This window comes from Convolutriloba macropyga, chromosome 3 (genome assembly GCF_964194025.1).
Source record: "Convolutriloba macropyga chromosome 3, txConMacr16.3, whole genome shotgun sequence".
NCBI classification, from domain to species: domain Eukaryota; kingdom Metazoa; phylum Xenacoelomorpha; order Acoela; family Convolutidae; genus Convolutriloba; species Convolutriloba macropyga.
In genome coordinates, this window is record NC_134470.1 from 59,370,512 (window position 1) to 59,388,129 (window position 17,618).

Sequence of the window (17,618 nt, forward strand, 5' to 3'; positions counted from 1 at the left end):
TGTATATAATTTAATAAATACATTTTGCCTCTTCCTCGATACTTATATGTTAAGTTAAAATATTCAAATCCTTCATGGAATTGTTGTTGGATGGAGTTTGAGTTCAGAATCTCATTTTTTGGCGAAATTAGTTGTCTGGATAGACGTGTTTTTCTACTTGGGAAATGGATATAAGCATCATTTTTTATTTTACCAAATTTTTTGCGCAGTTCAATGTTTTCTATGCCAGTGAATTCAAAGCTTAATCTCATTCTTATGCACGTCTGCCCCTATTTGAGAATTCTTGAAGTATCCTTGAGAATACATTACTCTGACTAAAATTTTAATTTTCCTATCTCACTTCATTTTCCGATAGATAAGCCAAGAATGTATCTCGATACTTATCCTTCGAATCCTTCATGGAATTGTTGAGGTGTTTTATACTAATTTGATGGTGGCTTTCAGAATAATTGTAGTAGCCTTTTTTCAAGGAGGAAAATTGACAACATATTTCAAATAATTTAATTTGCCGTCTATCTAGAATTTTACTTTGCTGCCAATTACTTGATATAATAAATGAAAGAAATAATTCAAAGATAAGAATAAATATTGACAATTAGTTGTTCCGACTAACTTTAGTGGGGGGAGGGAGAAGGAACTATGTACACAAATGGGTTTTTTATTTAATCAATTTTGGCCGATCGAGTTAATCACCGTTGAGAGTCGTGAAAGCCCGTGCAGCGTAGAATATGGAATTTAGATTTTTTTTATTTTTGCATTCACATTTTCCGTATTTTGACCCAATTTTCGACAGTTGTTAACGGTAATACCATTTAGTTTTAAAGATAGAGTAGGGCCGCTCAATTGTTCGATAATTTTTTCAAAATTCAGACTTTCCATCAAAAATGAGACCAATTATGCATTTTTAGCCCACTATCTTTAAATTTGCTGGAAGTGGACACCTTAAAACTGCAGTCATAATCATTGTGAGCTCAAAAAGAGCTAGTTGCAGTTCCGCTGGCTTTAAGTGTCTTCTGGTAATATAATTTACAAATTTTTTGCAAATTTAAACTTGATAATTAGAAGAAATGTTTAAAAATTGTCTTTTTGCAACCATTTGAGCAACTGAGTGTTTGTTTTCATTGCCGCGCAGAAATATCAGGGCTGATCTTGATCTCACCATGGATCCTTAGGTAAAAATTTTTCAAATATTTCCGCTTTCGTAAATTACTGACAAGAATTTCAAATCACGGCTCAATTATTGACTGCTACTTTTCAACAAAATTGAGGCCCAAGGACCATATATAATGCTTTCAGAGTTAAACTCACGGTTTTTATGGCTCTGACCAATTGTTTTCGTAAAATTTTGTGAACTTCCAATATTTTGCTTTCTTTTGTTATAATTTTCCGGTCCAATGACTTAGTCTCCAAAATCAAAGATCCGATTGGTTTTTAAGAGGTATCAGACAATGCTCTTAGTTGTTATCTAATGTGTCTGACATTGAGTTCATTTGTTTTGATCTTATTTCTCTCAACATCTGGCGTAGTCTCAGTAAAAACAGTTGGAAACCCATATCCTATGAATTGTAATTTTATGTCTGTAACGGTTTTACTTTCAACTAATGTTTTCTTGGTTTTGATTCTACGAGTTTTCATTTTTTTTTACATATTTGAGCGTAATTGATTATTTTATAGGTTTATAATATTTTGTTTCCTTGTCGAATTATCACTTTATTGACTAGACCAATAGAAGGAAAGGATAGTTGTGAAAATGCACAGTGTTCAAAAAGGCTTATCGAATATGTTAATTCTTTTTGTTTAATAGTTTGTTTTTGTGCTGAGACACATTTCTCTCGCAAAGTTTAGTGTTGTTTTTTTTTATTTCCGCCTATTTGTCTTTTTGTTGTTTTATGACATACCTGATGATGATAAGTCTCAATTCCTTCACCAGGACGTATACCTGAAGCTTTTTAAAGATTTCGATTTATAGCTATTTGTTTTAATGACTCAAATTAAATTTTGAAAGATTTTTCAACTGTCTCCTTTTTCCTTTCGTTTTCACCATGTAAATAAATCTGAATAATAGGAAGTCTCAACTGTTTTGATTATTTCAAAAATTATCTTGTCAGTTGGTTATATGTTTTGGTTTAGGGCTTCGACCATTTAATTATATAAGAACTTTTCTATACTTATTTCTATAATGTTCAATTTTTGGGTTTCTTTTGTTGTCATTTCTTCGTAGTTCTTTTATAAGGAAGACCCGTTGATTTAGATGGGAAGCAACCGATGATTTAAGTTCATGCAAATAACATCTTAATTATAGAGCCTTGAGCACTGTGGTGTCCTAAAAAGTTTTGGCTACTGCCTGTATTTGTTTTTGTAGTATCGTGACTTAGTCTCGTTAATAACAAGCGCTACTGGCTTCCTTAGGTGATGTAACTTAATCCATCTTCCTTTTTGAAATCCTTTGTATGTTTTGACCTTTGAAAATATTTGTTTTCAAAACTTATTTTGGACATTTGTGCTTCGCCATTTTTTCGGTCGGTTTGAAGATTAGTCTCTAAAGACAGGTCACAACCCGTTTCCAGTGAGCTTATATTAAATTCTTATAGCGGTTTTAGGTTCAACCGTTTGTTTCTCGGCTTCGTTGCTACGAGATTTTATAGACTGTTTGAGACTATTTAAGATTTAGTTTATAACATTAATGGTAGCTCCCATTGGCTTTGAAATGTTGCGCAATTGAACGTTTTTTATGCTTTTAGTGACAAGTTTATGGTTTTAACGCCTCAATTACCCTTTTCGCGCAAAGTTGAGCCATTTTCGCGCAATTGAACCTTTTTATTTTGCCGATATTTGCCTTCATTGGTTTATCATTTGACGTAAACTGGATAATGACAGGTGCCAGTTGCTTTCCAAGGAGATATAAAAAAGACTTTTTAGTGATTTTTTTTAAATTTTAAATGATATTAATCAGTTTGAAATTAATTATTTTCAAAAATGGAAACGTATTTTTGAATTTTGCTCCTTTTTGCTCTTTGACCTGTTACCCAGTCGCATTGAGTTCAGGTCACATATCGTTTCTGATGAATTATAGGTTAATTTGTTTGCCTTAGGTTTTATCTGACGCGAGTTTGATTAGTTTTTTTAAATATAGTCATCGAGTTTTGGTCGTAATTAATGTTTATTTGATTTTTACGTTTTTCTTTTCTAGTAGTCCTATTAACAACAAATTCCATGGGCATTATAGTATGAAAATAGTGGTTTAATGATTGATTTGTACGTTTCTGAACGTTTTCAGACACGGTCTGATATGTACGTTTTCTATCCTTTCATCATTTGGTAGCCAATTAAGTCAAGAATGTGGATAAGCGGGGTCGCAACATTGTGCGTACGCACATTACCGAGCCTCCTTGTTAATTAAGAATACGTGAAATAAATAAATATCAAACTTTTTGATTAAATATCTTGGTTTTCGGAGAGAGATATGTTTTTTGCACGTTCGATGATGCTAATTCGAAGAGTGAATAACTTGAAAAAAATTGAAGCATATCAAAAATTTTGGCCTCAGCTGTTCTTCCAGAAACAAAAATAAATATAAAAATCCCTTCAACTGTCGATTCAATTTTTGAAGAGTTTCTCAACGGTACCAACTTCTGTCAATCTCTCCGCAAAAGTTAAAAAATCTCCGGTCGACTAAGCAAAAAGCAGGGCTGGAATAAAGTTCCTAGCCCCCATTTCATTGGAGGTCGGATATTACTACCAGGTTTTAGCGTGAAAATTGACTTTATCAATCAATCTTGCTAAATCATAAACAATCACGATTCCGATTTTGCCGTTGGTGTAGCTTGCGCAAGGATTCTAAATGTTGGATCTAGTTTGTCCCCACCAAGCTTACTAGGCATGAACCTTTTTGACCCAAACCTCTATCAAGTCCATTTGCAGTCTTATTTGTCTTACGATTGTTTCTATTCATTCTCATCTTAATTGTTTCGACTAAGATGTATAAATTGTTAATTTCAGATATAGTGGTTGCAACAGTGGCCAACCTGGATACCTCAGATACTGGCTTCTCCTCAGAAGAGGAGGAGGGTTACAATCAGTATCAGATCTCTTCGAATGATGCGTCTTCCCCTGAGGAGAGTAACAACACCTGTCCCTCGCCCTCTGCGTCGTCGAGACCCGTGGATAAGTTCTCAGTTAGACCTAGGATCAACAACATCTACGAGCAGGTTCTGTCAAATCTACCCGCAATCGAAGATAACCCATCTGTAAGTCTTCACTTGGTCACAAGAAAACGTGGTTAGAAACTAGGATCTTTGTCAAAAACTCCTTGCTCTTGCGTGTCAACTGATGAAATGAGAACCGGTATTAAAAATTGCATTTTCTTTTGATAGTTTTTTTTTGGTAGTCTTCACGAAATTCATTAAGAAATCGAGAAAAGAAAATTATGATTGTGCAGATTTTAAAAGCCGAAAAAATGAAGTGGAAGGAAACCCTTATTGGTAGTATGATTGCGTTTTTCGTCATTCGATTTCTTTCTAGTTATACTCATTTTATAAACTAGGTGTCATTTAAAGGCTGAAATACATTTCGCAACGGATTAACTTTTGATCCAGCTATCTTTTTAATGTTTTACAATTCAGGACGATGACTCTGATTCATCTGAAGTTCGTATCTTCAGTCGCAATCTGCCAAGTCTAAGCACCCAGGTGCTCTCCGATTTTGTGCAGGACCCTGATGAGTTGAGTCGCCTTATTGATCATCGGAGACAAGCCCAAGCTAAGTATTCAGCAGCAGAAGACGAAAAGCGAGATGTGCCAAAACCTGAGTTGAGTGAATCGCGAGCAACAACGTCTAAGGATTCAGTTGCGGATGAGATCAGAGAACAAAGTAGCAGCTCATTGATAGAAGATGCAAGTGTGATTTTTCAAGAAAACCCGAAAGAAGTTTTCCCTGGAGATGTGAATAGTGTGAGGCAAAGAGTTGGGACAAATACTGAAAAAAGGAAAAAGGGGAATGCGAAATATGCAGACTTCGAGAAAGAAGCTGACAGAATAGGTAACGTCTTTTGCATGTGCTCCTAAATTTTACTCGTGGGAAACTTGAAAGGTCTACTTAGAGTTCTAGATGAGCACGTAATTGCAAACCGAAAACCAGTGAACCGAAAATATGACTAGATCAGAAGCGACTCTGCCGAGAAGACATGAGAGTTTGAAAGTAGTGAACGGAACGGTAAAATACGGTGGCTGCAGAGTTAATCTGTAGCTGATAATGCGTCAATCTGACTCGATTTTGATGTTCATGAAACAGTGATCTCACCGAAACAGGGATTTTAAATTACGAGATAAGAGCTGTATGGGCGTGCTTTGTTTGCTTTATCCAATACATTGGAAATCTGAATTTCATTGCTGAAAATAGCTCTCATTGGCGAAAGAGCTAAAGTCTTGCATAATGATCTATTAGCTGTTTTTTCTCGTCTGAAAAGCAAAAAAGATAGCAGAGATAGCTTTTCATATGAATTTTTGTGGTTAAATGTTTGCTTTTTCAATGTTAATGAAACTCTAATCCCTTAACGAAAAGTTGCTTTCAACTTCTTAACGTAGGTTTTCGGTGGAGAAGATTAATTCCATTTTGCACGGATTCTGCCTGAATCATAATCCCACTATTCCAGAGAAGAATAAAATTTGTTGTGACGGTTCGCACTTTTATGTTTCTTTGTTTCTTCTTTTTTCGAGCATCTTTTTGTTGATTGTTTAATTAATTGCTCTCAGACGAAGTTAATAGCAGTAGTAATACTATCTGCCATGTTACTGGAGGGGGGGGGGGTCCGGACCCCCCCCCCCCCCTACAAGAACTTTCACTCTGTAAAAGTTGATTTCTTGTACTTTTGAAGAAACTTTGAGAGTCTTATTGTTTTACCTACTTCGATCTTTTGGATTGTAAGTTCATGTTATGTGAACTCTTGGGAAATAAATTTGGAGAGTTTGGAATATTTCCTTCCGCGCGCATGAGTGGGCTGTTATGCCTAATTTGAACTTTTATTGAGCTTTCGAGAGTGGGGATTGTTTAAACTTGTCAAGTTTTGTTTACGGTGGGGGATTTTATGTGGAATTAAATCAAAGCGGAGCGGGCTCTTGGAAACTGAATTTCAAAACAAAATTAAATTAGTGCGGTGTGTTTTATTGATTTTGAAATTAAATTGCTTTGGTGTATGAAAAGTGTTCCAATTAAGATAAAAGTAAATGTATGGCTGTGAAAGCAGTTTGGAAGTATGAATTTGGTGAGGGGAATAAAGCAGGGCCCTCGGTGTTAGAACTGAACCGTTTCTTGGCAAATGTTTGGAATAAATTCTTTTCTGCCTGTTAGGTTGAGATAAATGTTAAATCACCAAAATGAGCCTTCTGAAGAGACTATTTCCTATTTCTTCTCAATTGTATTGCGTCTACAGAGCGAACTAAGTGAAACTTGAAGCTATTAAAAAGAATGCCAGGACACAAATGTGAGACTTGTGAGCTCACTTTCAACAATTTTCAAGAAAAATTAAAACATTTCACAGAAAATCACAAAAACCGATATATAAAATATTGTTCAAGATGTCAGGAAGCCATTTATTTTCTTCCTCAGTTTACCAAGCATAAAAAGCACAACAAATTTCTTGAAACCAACCCATTATATTGTTCTCGATCTCTTGTTTCGGGGAAAATATTGGACCAAATTTGCCCTTTCTGCAGGCAAATTTTTTTTTATAAACAGGAGCTCGAGAAGCATTTGAAAAGCTTTTGTCGGTGCAAAGTGCAAAGAATATCCGACAGGAGGACTGGCAAATTTCCTTAAAGTAAGTTTTCTTCTCACCAATTGTATAAAAATATCATTATTAATATTTATCTTTGTATTTTTAAATTTTCCGTTCTATAAAAGAAGTACTTATTACAATACAAAGAAAAATAACAGATTACTCAGTGTCAGAATCTACAATATAAGCACGGGCACGTTTAATCGAGATTACTGGCGATTCCTCATTTTCAGAGAGTGTTACCTCTGAAGAGTTAGTAGATTCAACACTATCTATTTGTCTGAATAAGTTATTGCTTAATGTTGCTTGCTTCTTTTTGTTGCTGATGCTGGCTAATGTTGCATTCTCACTGCTTGAAGAGCAGCAATCTGGGTTTTCATCAGCTTCATTGAGAAAGAACGGGTTATTGATTTCCTGGTCAGACTCATCACTTTGTTCCGATAAATTTGAAAGGTCAATAACATCATTCAACTCTTCATTAGAGTACGAGGGCTGATGAAAACCTGGATCGGGTGTTTCCCAGCCTGAGGCCTCCCCTCCTTCAGGAAGTTCAAACACGTTATAGGGTTCGTTCAATTCGTCTTCCCAGTCGGTTTCGGCACACAGTTTTTTTGAAACGTATTCATCACGCAAAGAAAAATGTCCGAAGGGCAGTGTTGTTTTTTTGTCTGTATTTATATATCTTTTGTCGTCGTATGCGCAGAGGGCAATTTTGTTCAAGCACACAGTTTGTAGTTGATGTTTAAGTGTTGATATTTTGATGTTTTCAAGTCTCACTACGTTGCTCGTCTCCAATGTCTCTTTGAACATTTCATGATTTAATTTGGCTTGCGCCAAATTAAATCATCAATTTTTTAGTTCCTTTCCCCGACATTTTGTTTTCACCATTACTAGCAACAATCGAGTAAAGTTTAGGCTTAAGGGCACAGAATTCTTCTATTGGCGTTCCTGCAAGTTCGTCTTTGAACTTAAGCACCACCTTGGCATTCGTTTTGTCATAGAGTTTGTGGTCGCTGGGGAAGTTTGAGAGATCAAAGTGTTTTTTCAGGGTAGAGTTTTTCGTCAAATCATCATAGAAACTATTCGTTTTAACTTTGTATACAAATGAGTCTGTATCTGAATACAGCAAACTGCACTCTGTTTGTTTTTTCATTACGTTGTAATGAAAATCCAACATAAACAGCTTTGAAAGCTCAAGAATGCTGGCTCCAATAATTGTTGGTTTGTTCCATACTATGGATTGGACTTTCTTTGTGATAATTGTTAGGTTCTCGTCTATGATTTTTATCGATGAAATATTTCCTTTTGATGTTGTTTTATGTAGCTCCTCTTCTGTGCGAACAAATTTAACGGACACTCTATTTCTCAAACTTTCACATAGCTTGCCAAAAGTAGAGTTTGACATAAGTTTGTAGAAATCCTGATCAAGCTTAGAGCTAGCTTCTTGACGTTTCTGTGTGTTAAGTGCAATATAACTTGCTAACCACTTAGATTGATGAAACTTTACTGCTCGATGAACTCGGGTGACCTTAATTCCGCTATCAACATAGAATTTGAGGTTCCGGTAGTGAACAACATAGTTCTTCTTTGGGTGAAACGTCTGTCTCAACTTACTTGATTTCGACGAACTTAGACTTAGAGCACTTCTAAGAGTTGTCTGATAGTCACTAAGTTCTAGGGTATCAATTGGTTCCTTGTCGGGTATCAATGGGTAGTCTGCATGTTCATCATGTAGAGCATCAGGGTACTCTAGATCCACCTCAACAATGAAACCAACATCCCCTTCGTCGTCGGTCTGCAAAATCGTTTCTAGTGCAACATCTTCAATCAATTCAAACTGATTCAGGGGAAGAGGGAAATGCAACATGATTCCCCCGTAAAGGTTATTAGCATCAATATAAATGATTGATGAGACTTCCTTTGAGCTATCAAAGTTAGGCAGTAGGGTGTTGTTTGCAATCTCTAGTCTTGAACTGTAGATAGAGGACAGGCCTCCACGTATCATTTTCTCTGCCATTTCAAGGATCAGTCGGTCTGTCAACAGCTCAATTTCGGGCTTGCAGGTTTTCAGAAACGCGTTTCCAGAAAGATTTGAAGCTGTGTAGAACTGTGCGCAGTCAAGGCCGTATGTGTCATAGCACACAGAACGCAGCTCCTCGAACCAGCATGACAACTGTAGCACATCGCCAGTGAGATATAGCTCCAGGAATTCCTTCAGACTTTGGCAATTGAACTCGTTGAAGACAAAATTCAACTGATTGAGTTCCTCACTGGTAACATCAATTTTATTGTCTTTCAAAGTGTTTTTCCAGTTTTCGAGACTGGGAAGAGAAGGTTCTCTCAGTTTTCTGAAGTCATTGACATACGAGTAGGGAAAACTTCCCTTTTTCTTCAAGTTGCGTTGCTCAGTGGTATAGCCTCGGTAAAAGTTGTCAAGAATACTGAATTTATTGTGAGGCAGAGTTTGTACAATTTTATCGAGGCTGCACGGCATAAACTTAAAACTGTCAATAAAGCGCATGTACTCGTAAACAGTGACTTCATCTCGCTTCCTTTTTCGTGTTTCAACGAATACACCAAAATTTAGTGCAATGAATTTTTCGTCGTTTGTCGGTATCACTTCAATTTTTGTTGACTCTGAGGCTGTATGCAAGGACTTAACTATGTGATGTAAGTCATAGTTCATCATGTTGTGGGCAATTACGGGAGTGAAATTGAGTGTTCGGCGCTTGAGGTTGCATTCGTCGTGTGCGTAACCGATGAATTGACCACTGTAGTGACAGTGGTCTAACACTTTTTCGTTGTCATTGTTGAAAGCAACATCACAAATCCAACATCTCGAGAATGTACTTTTCAAAGGAGCGGCTCCAATAAATTTAGGAAATTTCCTTTTCTGATGGTAAAAGAACCTTGCAAGGTTTTCGATTTTTGTAATGAAGCGTTTCATACAATCGGGGCCTGTGTAAATGTCAAAATGTATTGGTTCAGGGTTGTTATGTTCGACCACAATTAAGCAGTAACTACACGGTAAATGGTGTTCCAAGGCACACGTGCTTGAAGTCATTGGGTTACTTTTTGCTGTTGCTACAGGCACAAGTAGAGATTCCAAGTCCAAGTATACTACAAAAGGTGAAAACCACCTCGCGGCGTAGTTTTCGAACTTTAACTTGTTGTTAGCAGGATCGGGCATCGTGATTTGCAGAGAATCATTTTCCAAACACGATTTCTGATGTGCTAATAGCACATCCGCTGACGAACAAATGTGAAAACAGTTCCTGCACAGCTCATTTCTATCACGATACTCTTTACCGTTGATTTTAGCGACAAGTTTCATCAAATTGATAATGAGTACGTAGTGGTATGTCTGTTCGTTTTGTAGGAGCAACAAATCGAGTACGAATGGGAAATTTTTGCCTCGTGACAGCCTCAATGGTAGTAATTGCTTCGTCTGATACCTTAAATATGAAAAATCTCTGACTTTTTCTGGATAGTGAGGTTTTTTAAACAGCAAAATGTTAAGAACTGTTATGATGAACGAAAAATTTTTGTTCCCCTTTTTTTAACAACTTTTCGTTTTTGTTTTTGCTTTTTTTTTACAAAAAAATAAAATCACATTTAAATACAGAATAATACGATTTGTTCTTACCTGAACACATTAACTTGTACTTCATTGAGTTCCTCAAACTTTGATATGTCCTGTAGACTCATTGGCATTTCAAAGTCCCCTTTCGGTTGCTTTGCTGATGGATTTTCTTTGCTGTACGTCAGAACGTTGGTGCGTGACCTGAAGCATGGTGTTGGCGGTTCTAATTTTTCTTTTTTGTAAACCAGATGGTATCCAGCTGTGTAGCAGTAAAGGAAACAGTTATCATCGTTTGCATTGTGTATGTTTAACAAGTTCGAATCTCTTCTTAGCGGATGTTCCTCATGAAACGGTATGAAACTGCTTCCCCGGACAGGCACATATTTGGCCAGCTTCAGGGTAACTTTGTCTATTGAAAGAAGCTGCCACCCACTTCCGTAGCTTGAAAACGAAACAAGTTTTGAAACAATGTTGTCGACAAAGTCTTCAAAAATTTCATCCGAAATCCCTGAATGATATACGATTCGTGTATTCGTATTGAAAAACACGCTCAATTTTTCTTGATCATCATCCAAAGGTTTCTGAAGCGTCATTTCCACTACAAGTTGAACCTTTTGTGGAAACTTGTGCGTGTGTTTTTGGACTGTTTTCGAAATTTCGCCCCGGTTCCTGAACAGATATTCCATAATGTCTAAATCCCCCTGGGCTGGTTCAAATTCGTAGTAGTTTACACCATTGCTAATTGAACAGACTGTTGGTCTAGACGTATCAACTTCGTGGGTTTCCAAGTCCAAAATGGGCAGACCATGCTCATTGTTTATGTGCTCTGCATATTCGAGTTTTGTTTGAAAACCTACGCGACAAGTATAGCAGACTTTTAAAATGGGCTGTTGATGAGAAATATGAGAATGCTTACGCAGTGTAGGAAGACTTCTGACGTTCTCGAAGCACTGAAAACAGCTGAAAGTCGGTATATCTGGAAAAATTTTATGTATATTTTTCATATGCTTGTTAAGGGACCTTCTGTTGGAGAGCTGAGCAGAACAGTTTGGACACTGAACTGGCATACTGTACAGAAGTACGGAACGCAGTTTTAAAGCTTTGAATGGTGTTGAGACTTTTTGAATAATAGGGTAAGAAATGTAGAAAATAATGATTGATAACGTTAAGAATGATTTTGAGATATTTCAGAGTTGTGAGTTTTTAAAAAGCTTAGGAAATATTAATTTATAGTAAAAGTCTGAAAAGCTTTCAAATTTTTTTGCAACCAAATAGAGGTATAAATTCTTTGCTTTATGTTTTCCAATTTATTAAAACTTTTTCACCCAAAAGTTGACGAACAGATAAAGCTGAATTTTCTGCAATCAAGTCAAGAAATGAAGTTTTGATTGCGTGGCACTACACGGGTTTCGTTTAATTCTTGAGCACACCTCCAGTTTACAGCTTTAGGTAGTACAATGTTTTCTAACCCTGAGGGGGGGGGGCGTAATTAAATATAATTCTTATCATGACAATTCGTAATATACAAATTTCAACTCTGTGTGAGACCTTTGTGTAAAACATAGGCAAAATATGGCAAGAACAATAAATAGGCTTATCAGTTCTTCTTAAATATTGCATGAACTCCCATAATAAATTTTCTTTGTATTATGGAATTTGAGTTGTAATTTGAGTTTATTGCAGAAATATATATAAGAATAGTAAGAAAATTCTCTCGGTCAGTATATGCTGAGTTATTGTTAAACGTGTTGTAATGAATAGAGCAAAGTGAGAGAGTTTTCATTCAAATTGAGTGCAAACCTAACACTAAGTTCTCCCTTCGCAGATAACGAAAATTCTTTCCCCTTCAATGTTTGCTTGTTAATATCACTAGTCTTTTCATTAACCAGTAAACTTGATCGAAAATAAAATTTTACCCATTGGTTGTTGTAGAGCAGGGAGTGTCATATCAAAGGAAAACGGTTCATGAAATTGAACTCTAACCTAACCCCTGAACGTTTCAGATAACGAAAACTGTTTTATTTCCCCTAATTTTGGACTGTAATAAGCACAATCTTTTCGTAAACTGTAAAGTTGACTAAATTTAGAAACGTACTGAACGGTTACTGTAGGGCAGGGAGTGTCATATCAAAGGAAAAGGTTTCATGAAACTGAACTCCACCTAAATCCTGAACGCTTCAGATAACAAAAACTGTTAAATTTCCCAATTTTTGGGCTCTGTACTAAACACAATCTTTTCATTAAACAGTAAAGTTGATTATATTTAGAAACGTACTGAACGGTTACTGTAGATCAGGGGAGGGTCAAATCAAAGGAATGCTTTCTGCTCAGCGAATATATGCATAGTAAACGAAGTATTTTGAACAAATATGAGATTTTCATTGTTTTTGTTGATCACCGCAAGATCAGAGAGAAATTAATGAAAAAGTTTGAATCAAAAATTCATTATGAAAAAATTTTTTCAATGGTGCCTCAAAAGTATTAAATTGTAATTCCAGATCACTTACCTATGGACTCAGGTAGAAAAATCAAAAATCGTATGTCAAGTTTTTGAGTTAAGGTTCAAAATATCATTAAAAATTGCATTTTTTGTGAAATTTCTGTTGAAAATAGAAAATATCTCTATTAATTTTTAATAGTACCTTCATTCTTTTAATCGGTTCCTAACAGTTAGTTCAATCACTTTCACAGTACCTCGTGAAAAGTGGACGCAAATTTCATTAAAACTCTAAAATTTTGTTTTCTGAGTTCTTTTCTAAATATCATTTTTCATATAGGAATCTTTTAAAATTATGTTTCTCAGTTATTTGAATTGTTTCTTCAAACAGATTTTGTGTTCACTGTAAGCAGAGATATCTCAATTTGACTCTCAGCCCTCAGAAGAAAATAATTGTTCTGCAAAAATGTCAAGATAGTTTATTTCTTGTTTGATTTTTTGCTTCCTTACTTAGAGATAATGAAAAATTATATATTCTGAAGAAAATACAATTATGGAAATCCAATTGTGATCAATATGCGGCGAATGAATAAGAATACAGTTAGGACACCATACTGTTTTCAAGTTTTATAAAATCAGCGCATCAAAAATGAATTTATTTTGAGTTGTCAAAGAGTTCTCGCATAGCTGAAATTTTTCTCTTTTTTGGAGCATTGTCAACTGAGGGGTTTTCAGTGTTTTCGGGAGTTAAAGAGAAGTTTTTGGTAGGGGTATCCTCTTGTTCTTCAATTCCATTGTAAGTTGTGGGAGTCTCAAAGTTGTCTCCAGAAACGTTTTTCAACAGATCGTTTGTGTCTGTAGGACTGTCAAAGTTTATCCATAAGTTGTTGCTTTTTAGATTCGAAAAAAGTGAAGGACTCTGCTCTGAGCTATCTGGGCTGAGTGTTGGACTGGGGTCCGCAGTAGGCGTGCAAAATGGTGACGGATTTGTAGGAGACTCAGGAGATTTTGGAAGCCCCCAAAGATCCGCTAGGTTGTCGCATGCTTGCAAAACACCGAGCTGGTTCTCATAGAATGGTACACAGTCGCAATCGTATTTGTATATTAATTTTTTGGTTCCAATTGGTAAGTTCGATATATCATATTGTTCCAGAGGGTGCAAAAGTGTTGTTGGTGGTACAATTCCCCCTGATGTAATGAATCCACTACCAGTAGTTTCGGGTTTGTCGGGTAACTGAGCCATAAAATTGATGAGTATTTTTGGAAGCATGCAATGGTCGTGAGTTATCCACTCTTCTTTTTCATGAGAACGTTTTTGTTGTACAATTACTATGAAGTTTTCATGTACAGTTTGATAGATAATTGTGCGTTCACATGACAAATCGCTTTCTGACAAAATATGGTAAGACATTGCAATTGCTCTGGAAAATTCAGATGAACTGTTAAGTTATAATTGAAGTTAAACAACAATAACGAAAATTTTGAAAGATAAGGTTTCCTTGAAGCAAATACTAGTAATGTTGAAACGAAAAATTGAATCAAAAATGAATAGAGGTACAGTTATTTTAAAAAGACACTTGTTTGCAGTATTACAAGCATGAACTTGAATATAGAATTGAATGAAAATTTCAACAAGTATGTAGGTTGTTCAATGTCGTTAAAGCGTCAAGTTTTGGCACACGTGTGGGGGTTCACTTTATTGATCAAGTTAGTCTCTTGACACACCTAAGGTCATACATGTACTCTTCATTTTGGTTTTATCTGTAAGACCAAACATTAAAGTTGTATTGTTTCCAGACAAGACCACCCAGAAGTTAAGGCAGGCTCTAGTACCATGGGAATTTGTATGCATACATAGGATAAAGACATTTATGCGTTTACCTACAGGACTAACGTACAAATACTGTTAACTCAATAGATCATATTTCTTATCAGTTAACCAATTCTATTTTTAGCGTCTGCGTGTAATTTCTAAAATTTTAGTGCACGAAATCATTGACACGGTTTTTCTTGAAGCAAAACAGTTAGTTGAATATATTGAATAAGAAACACAAAAATGCCTTTTACAGCGGAGACAGACGCTGAGTTTGGAGACGCTCATTTTGACGTTTCCAAAAGTGAAAAACGTTTGATCCGAGCAACAGTGAAAACTTATGACAAAACAGGAACTTATATCTTCCTAAAGTTGTTCAAAAAAGTTGGTCAAGAGTTTGAACTTCAACAGAGAATAACACTGACTTTAGAAGAGTTTGAAAAATTATCGAAAAAGAACGGAAAAATTCGTTCTGCTGCTAACGACAACACTGAAAACGATTCTACTCTGAAAGCTCCCTCTGCAAAGAAACCTAAATTAAAACAAAAAGACGACGAACACGAATTCTCTGAATAATTTAAAGAGCTCAATTGAAAATGGTAGAAGCTATGTATGAACGTTCACCTGGTTACTTCAAGCAATTTCAAAAAAATTTCAGGTTTTTTATCACTGAAGAGAAACCAAAATTAACGTTTGCTAAAGTTTCAGCCATATGCATGCACACTGATAGCCTTTTTTGTGGAGTTTTACCTGCTAATCATTATCATGTTTTGTTTGATGTGTCAGATGTTACTACAGATTTCTTAAAAAAAACTAAACTTTGTTCTGTTCCATGCTTATTTACAACTTTCAATTGTTTATTCTCAAATGGCAAGGACTTGGAGACAATCGGTATGGTTTTCGAAAAATTGAAGCTAGCTGTGGAATACAATGGTCTAACGTTACAGACGAAGGGAGACACTACAAACATTCAAAAACGTTTACCCAATTTGGTCAATGGCGTTGGCTGCAAAACTCTTCGGACAGTTGCAAGTACTGCTTTCAAAACTCTAGAAAATAGTGTTGAGAAAAAATCAAACCAACAATTGCAAACTGACCGATTGTCTACTGAAACTCTTAAGAGATTTGAGAAAATTTTGCATGGTCCTCATTCTGGTGCTTTCTGTCAAATAATGGATATCTTTGTGAGTGGTTATGGAAAATTGGATATTGACAATGATGTTTTGTGTGTTCGCTTAGTTTATGAAGAAAAAATAAAGTTTTGAAAAAAAATTTATTTCAATACAAAAGTTAGTAATGTTAGAGCATCATATGAAGCGTGAAACGTATCAAATCAACATCACTCATCTTTACAAATTCTTTTTCATCAAAAAGGTAATGAGCAATATAAATGCAAAATAAGCCACACAATATTGAGTTTGGTTTTTGAATTGGTTGGTTTCTAAGCAATTCAAACACAGTTTGAATATTACCAGCAGAGGAAGCAAGTCTGTTGTGTAAATGTTTATATGAAGTTAGATTTTGTCCCAGTGGATCTGCAAAAATATATTTTCCGTTTTTCCGACAAATAATTGTCCAATGTGTTCCAATTGTTTGAGAAGTTGATACATTTACTATAATGAAGCTGTTCTGAGATAGGCTAAGCGGAAAATTATCAGCAGCAAATACACCATGAAATTTATGCTTTAACAATTTACATCGTTGAACGAGGTTGTTTATTTCATCTTCATCCATCAGTTTGTGAGAATATGATTTTTTGAAACTCTCCGAGCAGAGTCAATGAAAATTGTGCTAGCTTTTTCACCAATTATAAAAATTTCAATGTTGCTTGGTAAGGCCGCTGAAAACTTAAGTTCAATTGAAATTGAACAATTGGTGAGTTCGGGGTGAATAAAATCATGTGACGCCTGCTGAGTGCTGGTGAGATCAAACACCATAATAAAATGGTTAGGGTATTCAGACAAACTTATTCCATGTCCATTGTCAATATAGGCTAAATCTGACATTGTGTTGAAGTACAAGCGTTTTACGTCAGCTGTATTTATGGGGCTGTCTGCAACGGGGAGTCCATTTCGATAAATACATATCTGCTCCAGATTAAATTTACGAAAGTGAAAAGGATTGAGTTGTTTGCTTCCTAAGAAAGCTTCATTAGTGTTAAGACAAATGGCAAGACGTCGAATAGGCTCCCTGCTAAAAACATCTTCCTGTTTCCAACTTTGCAAACCAGTAGAAGCCAGAAATGTTTTTGTTATAGTTTCCAAGTAAGGATAGGACGCTGGGCTTGTTAGTAAAGTTTTTTCAATGGCAGAAACGACGTCGTCGTTCAATGTCATTTTTCTCACATACAAATTAGCTTCTATAATTTTTACTTTGTATGATTTTCCAGCATCGTCAGATATTACAACAAAATCATCTATTGATCTTCGAAAGGAAATTCGCAATGTGACTCCACTCAAAAGATGTCGATCACATGTAAAAAAATCTACTGCCACTTTTCCATAAAAAGTACATTCAGCAGATTGTCTAACCAAAGTTTTTCGTCTGTTAACTTCAGCTGTTGCTATCGCTCCAGGATTATCCTCGTACGAATAACCTTGGCAAGCCAACCAAGTAGCCTTTGCGTCTTTGTTGTGAGAAAATTCAGTTTCAATGAAACTTTTGTGAGCATAATTTCCATTTGCATTTGAAATTTTCAGTCCGTTGGCAGATACTGTACAGTCAGAAAAGAGTGAATGTAAAACATTATTACAAAAGTAAGGAGCGTCTGTTTTGGTTACATCTGCTGCAGCTCCAGCATCATATTTTAAGTCAGCTTCAGAAGCCTGAACTATCTTGCATTTGATTTCCAGGAAGATTTTTTGCAGATCAATAAAATTATTTCTGTCTCCAGCAACCTCAAACTCAAGCATGGGTCCGTTAGGACTGTAAACTGGCCCTACTTTTTGACAAAAGCTCCCATCAAAAGTTACAAGAAGCGCTGGTTTTTCGAATAAATCCAAGGAACTATGTG

At 35.7% G+C, this 17,618-nt stretch overlaps 1 protein-coding gene across 1 annotated transcript in view; it reads left to right on the plus strand.

The window, feature by feature from the left end:
* The window catches only part of LOC142336679 (uncharacterized), a 115,397-nt gene that overhangs the window by 17,085 nt on the left and 80,694 nt on the right, over positions 1-17,618 (plus strand). The window contains exons 3-4 of the mRNA XM_075385589.1: positions 4,000-4,247; positions 4,623-5,037. Of these exons, the coding sequence (XP_075241704.1) occupies positions 4,000-4,247; positions 4,623-5,037 (663 nt within the window). The remainder of the gene's footprint in view (positions 1-3,999; positions 4,248-4,622; positions 5,038-17,618) is intronic.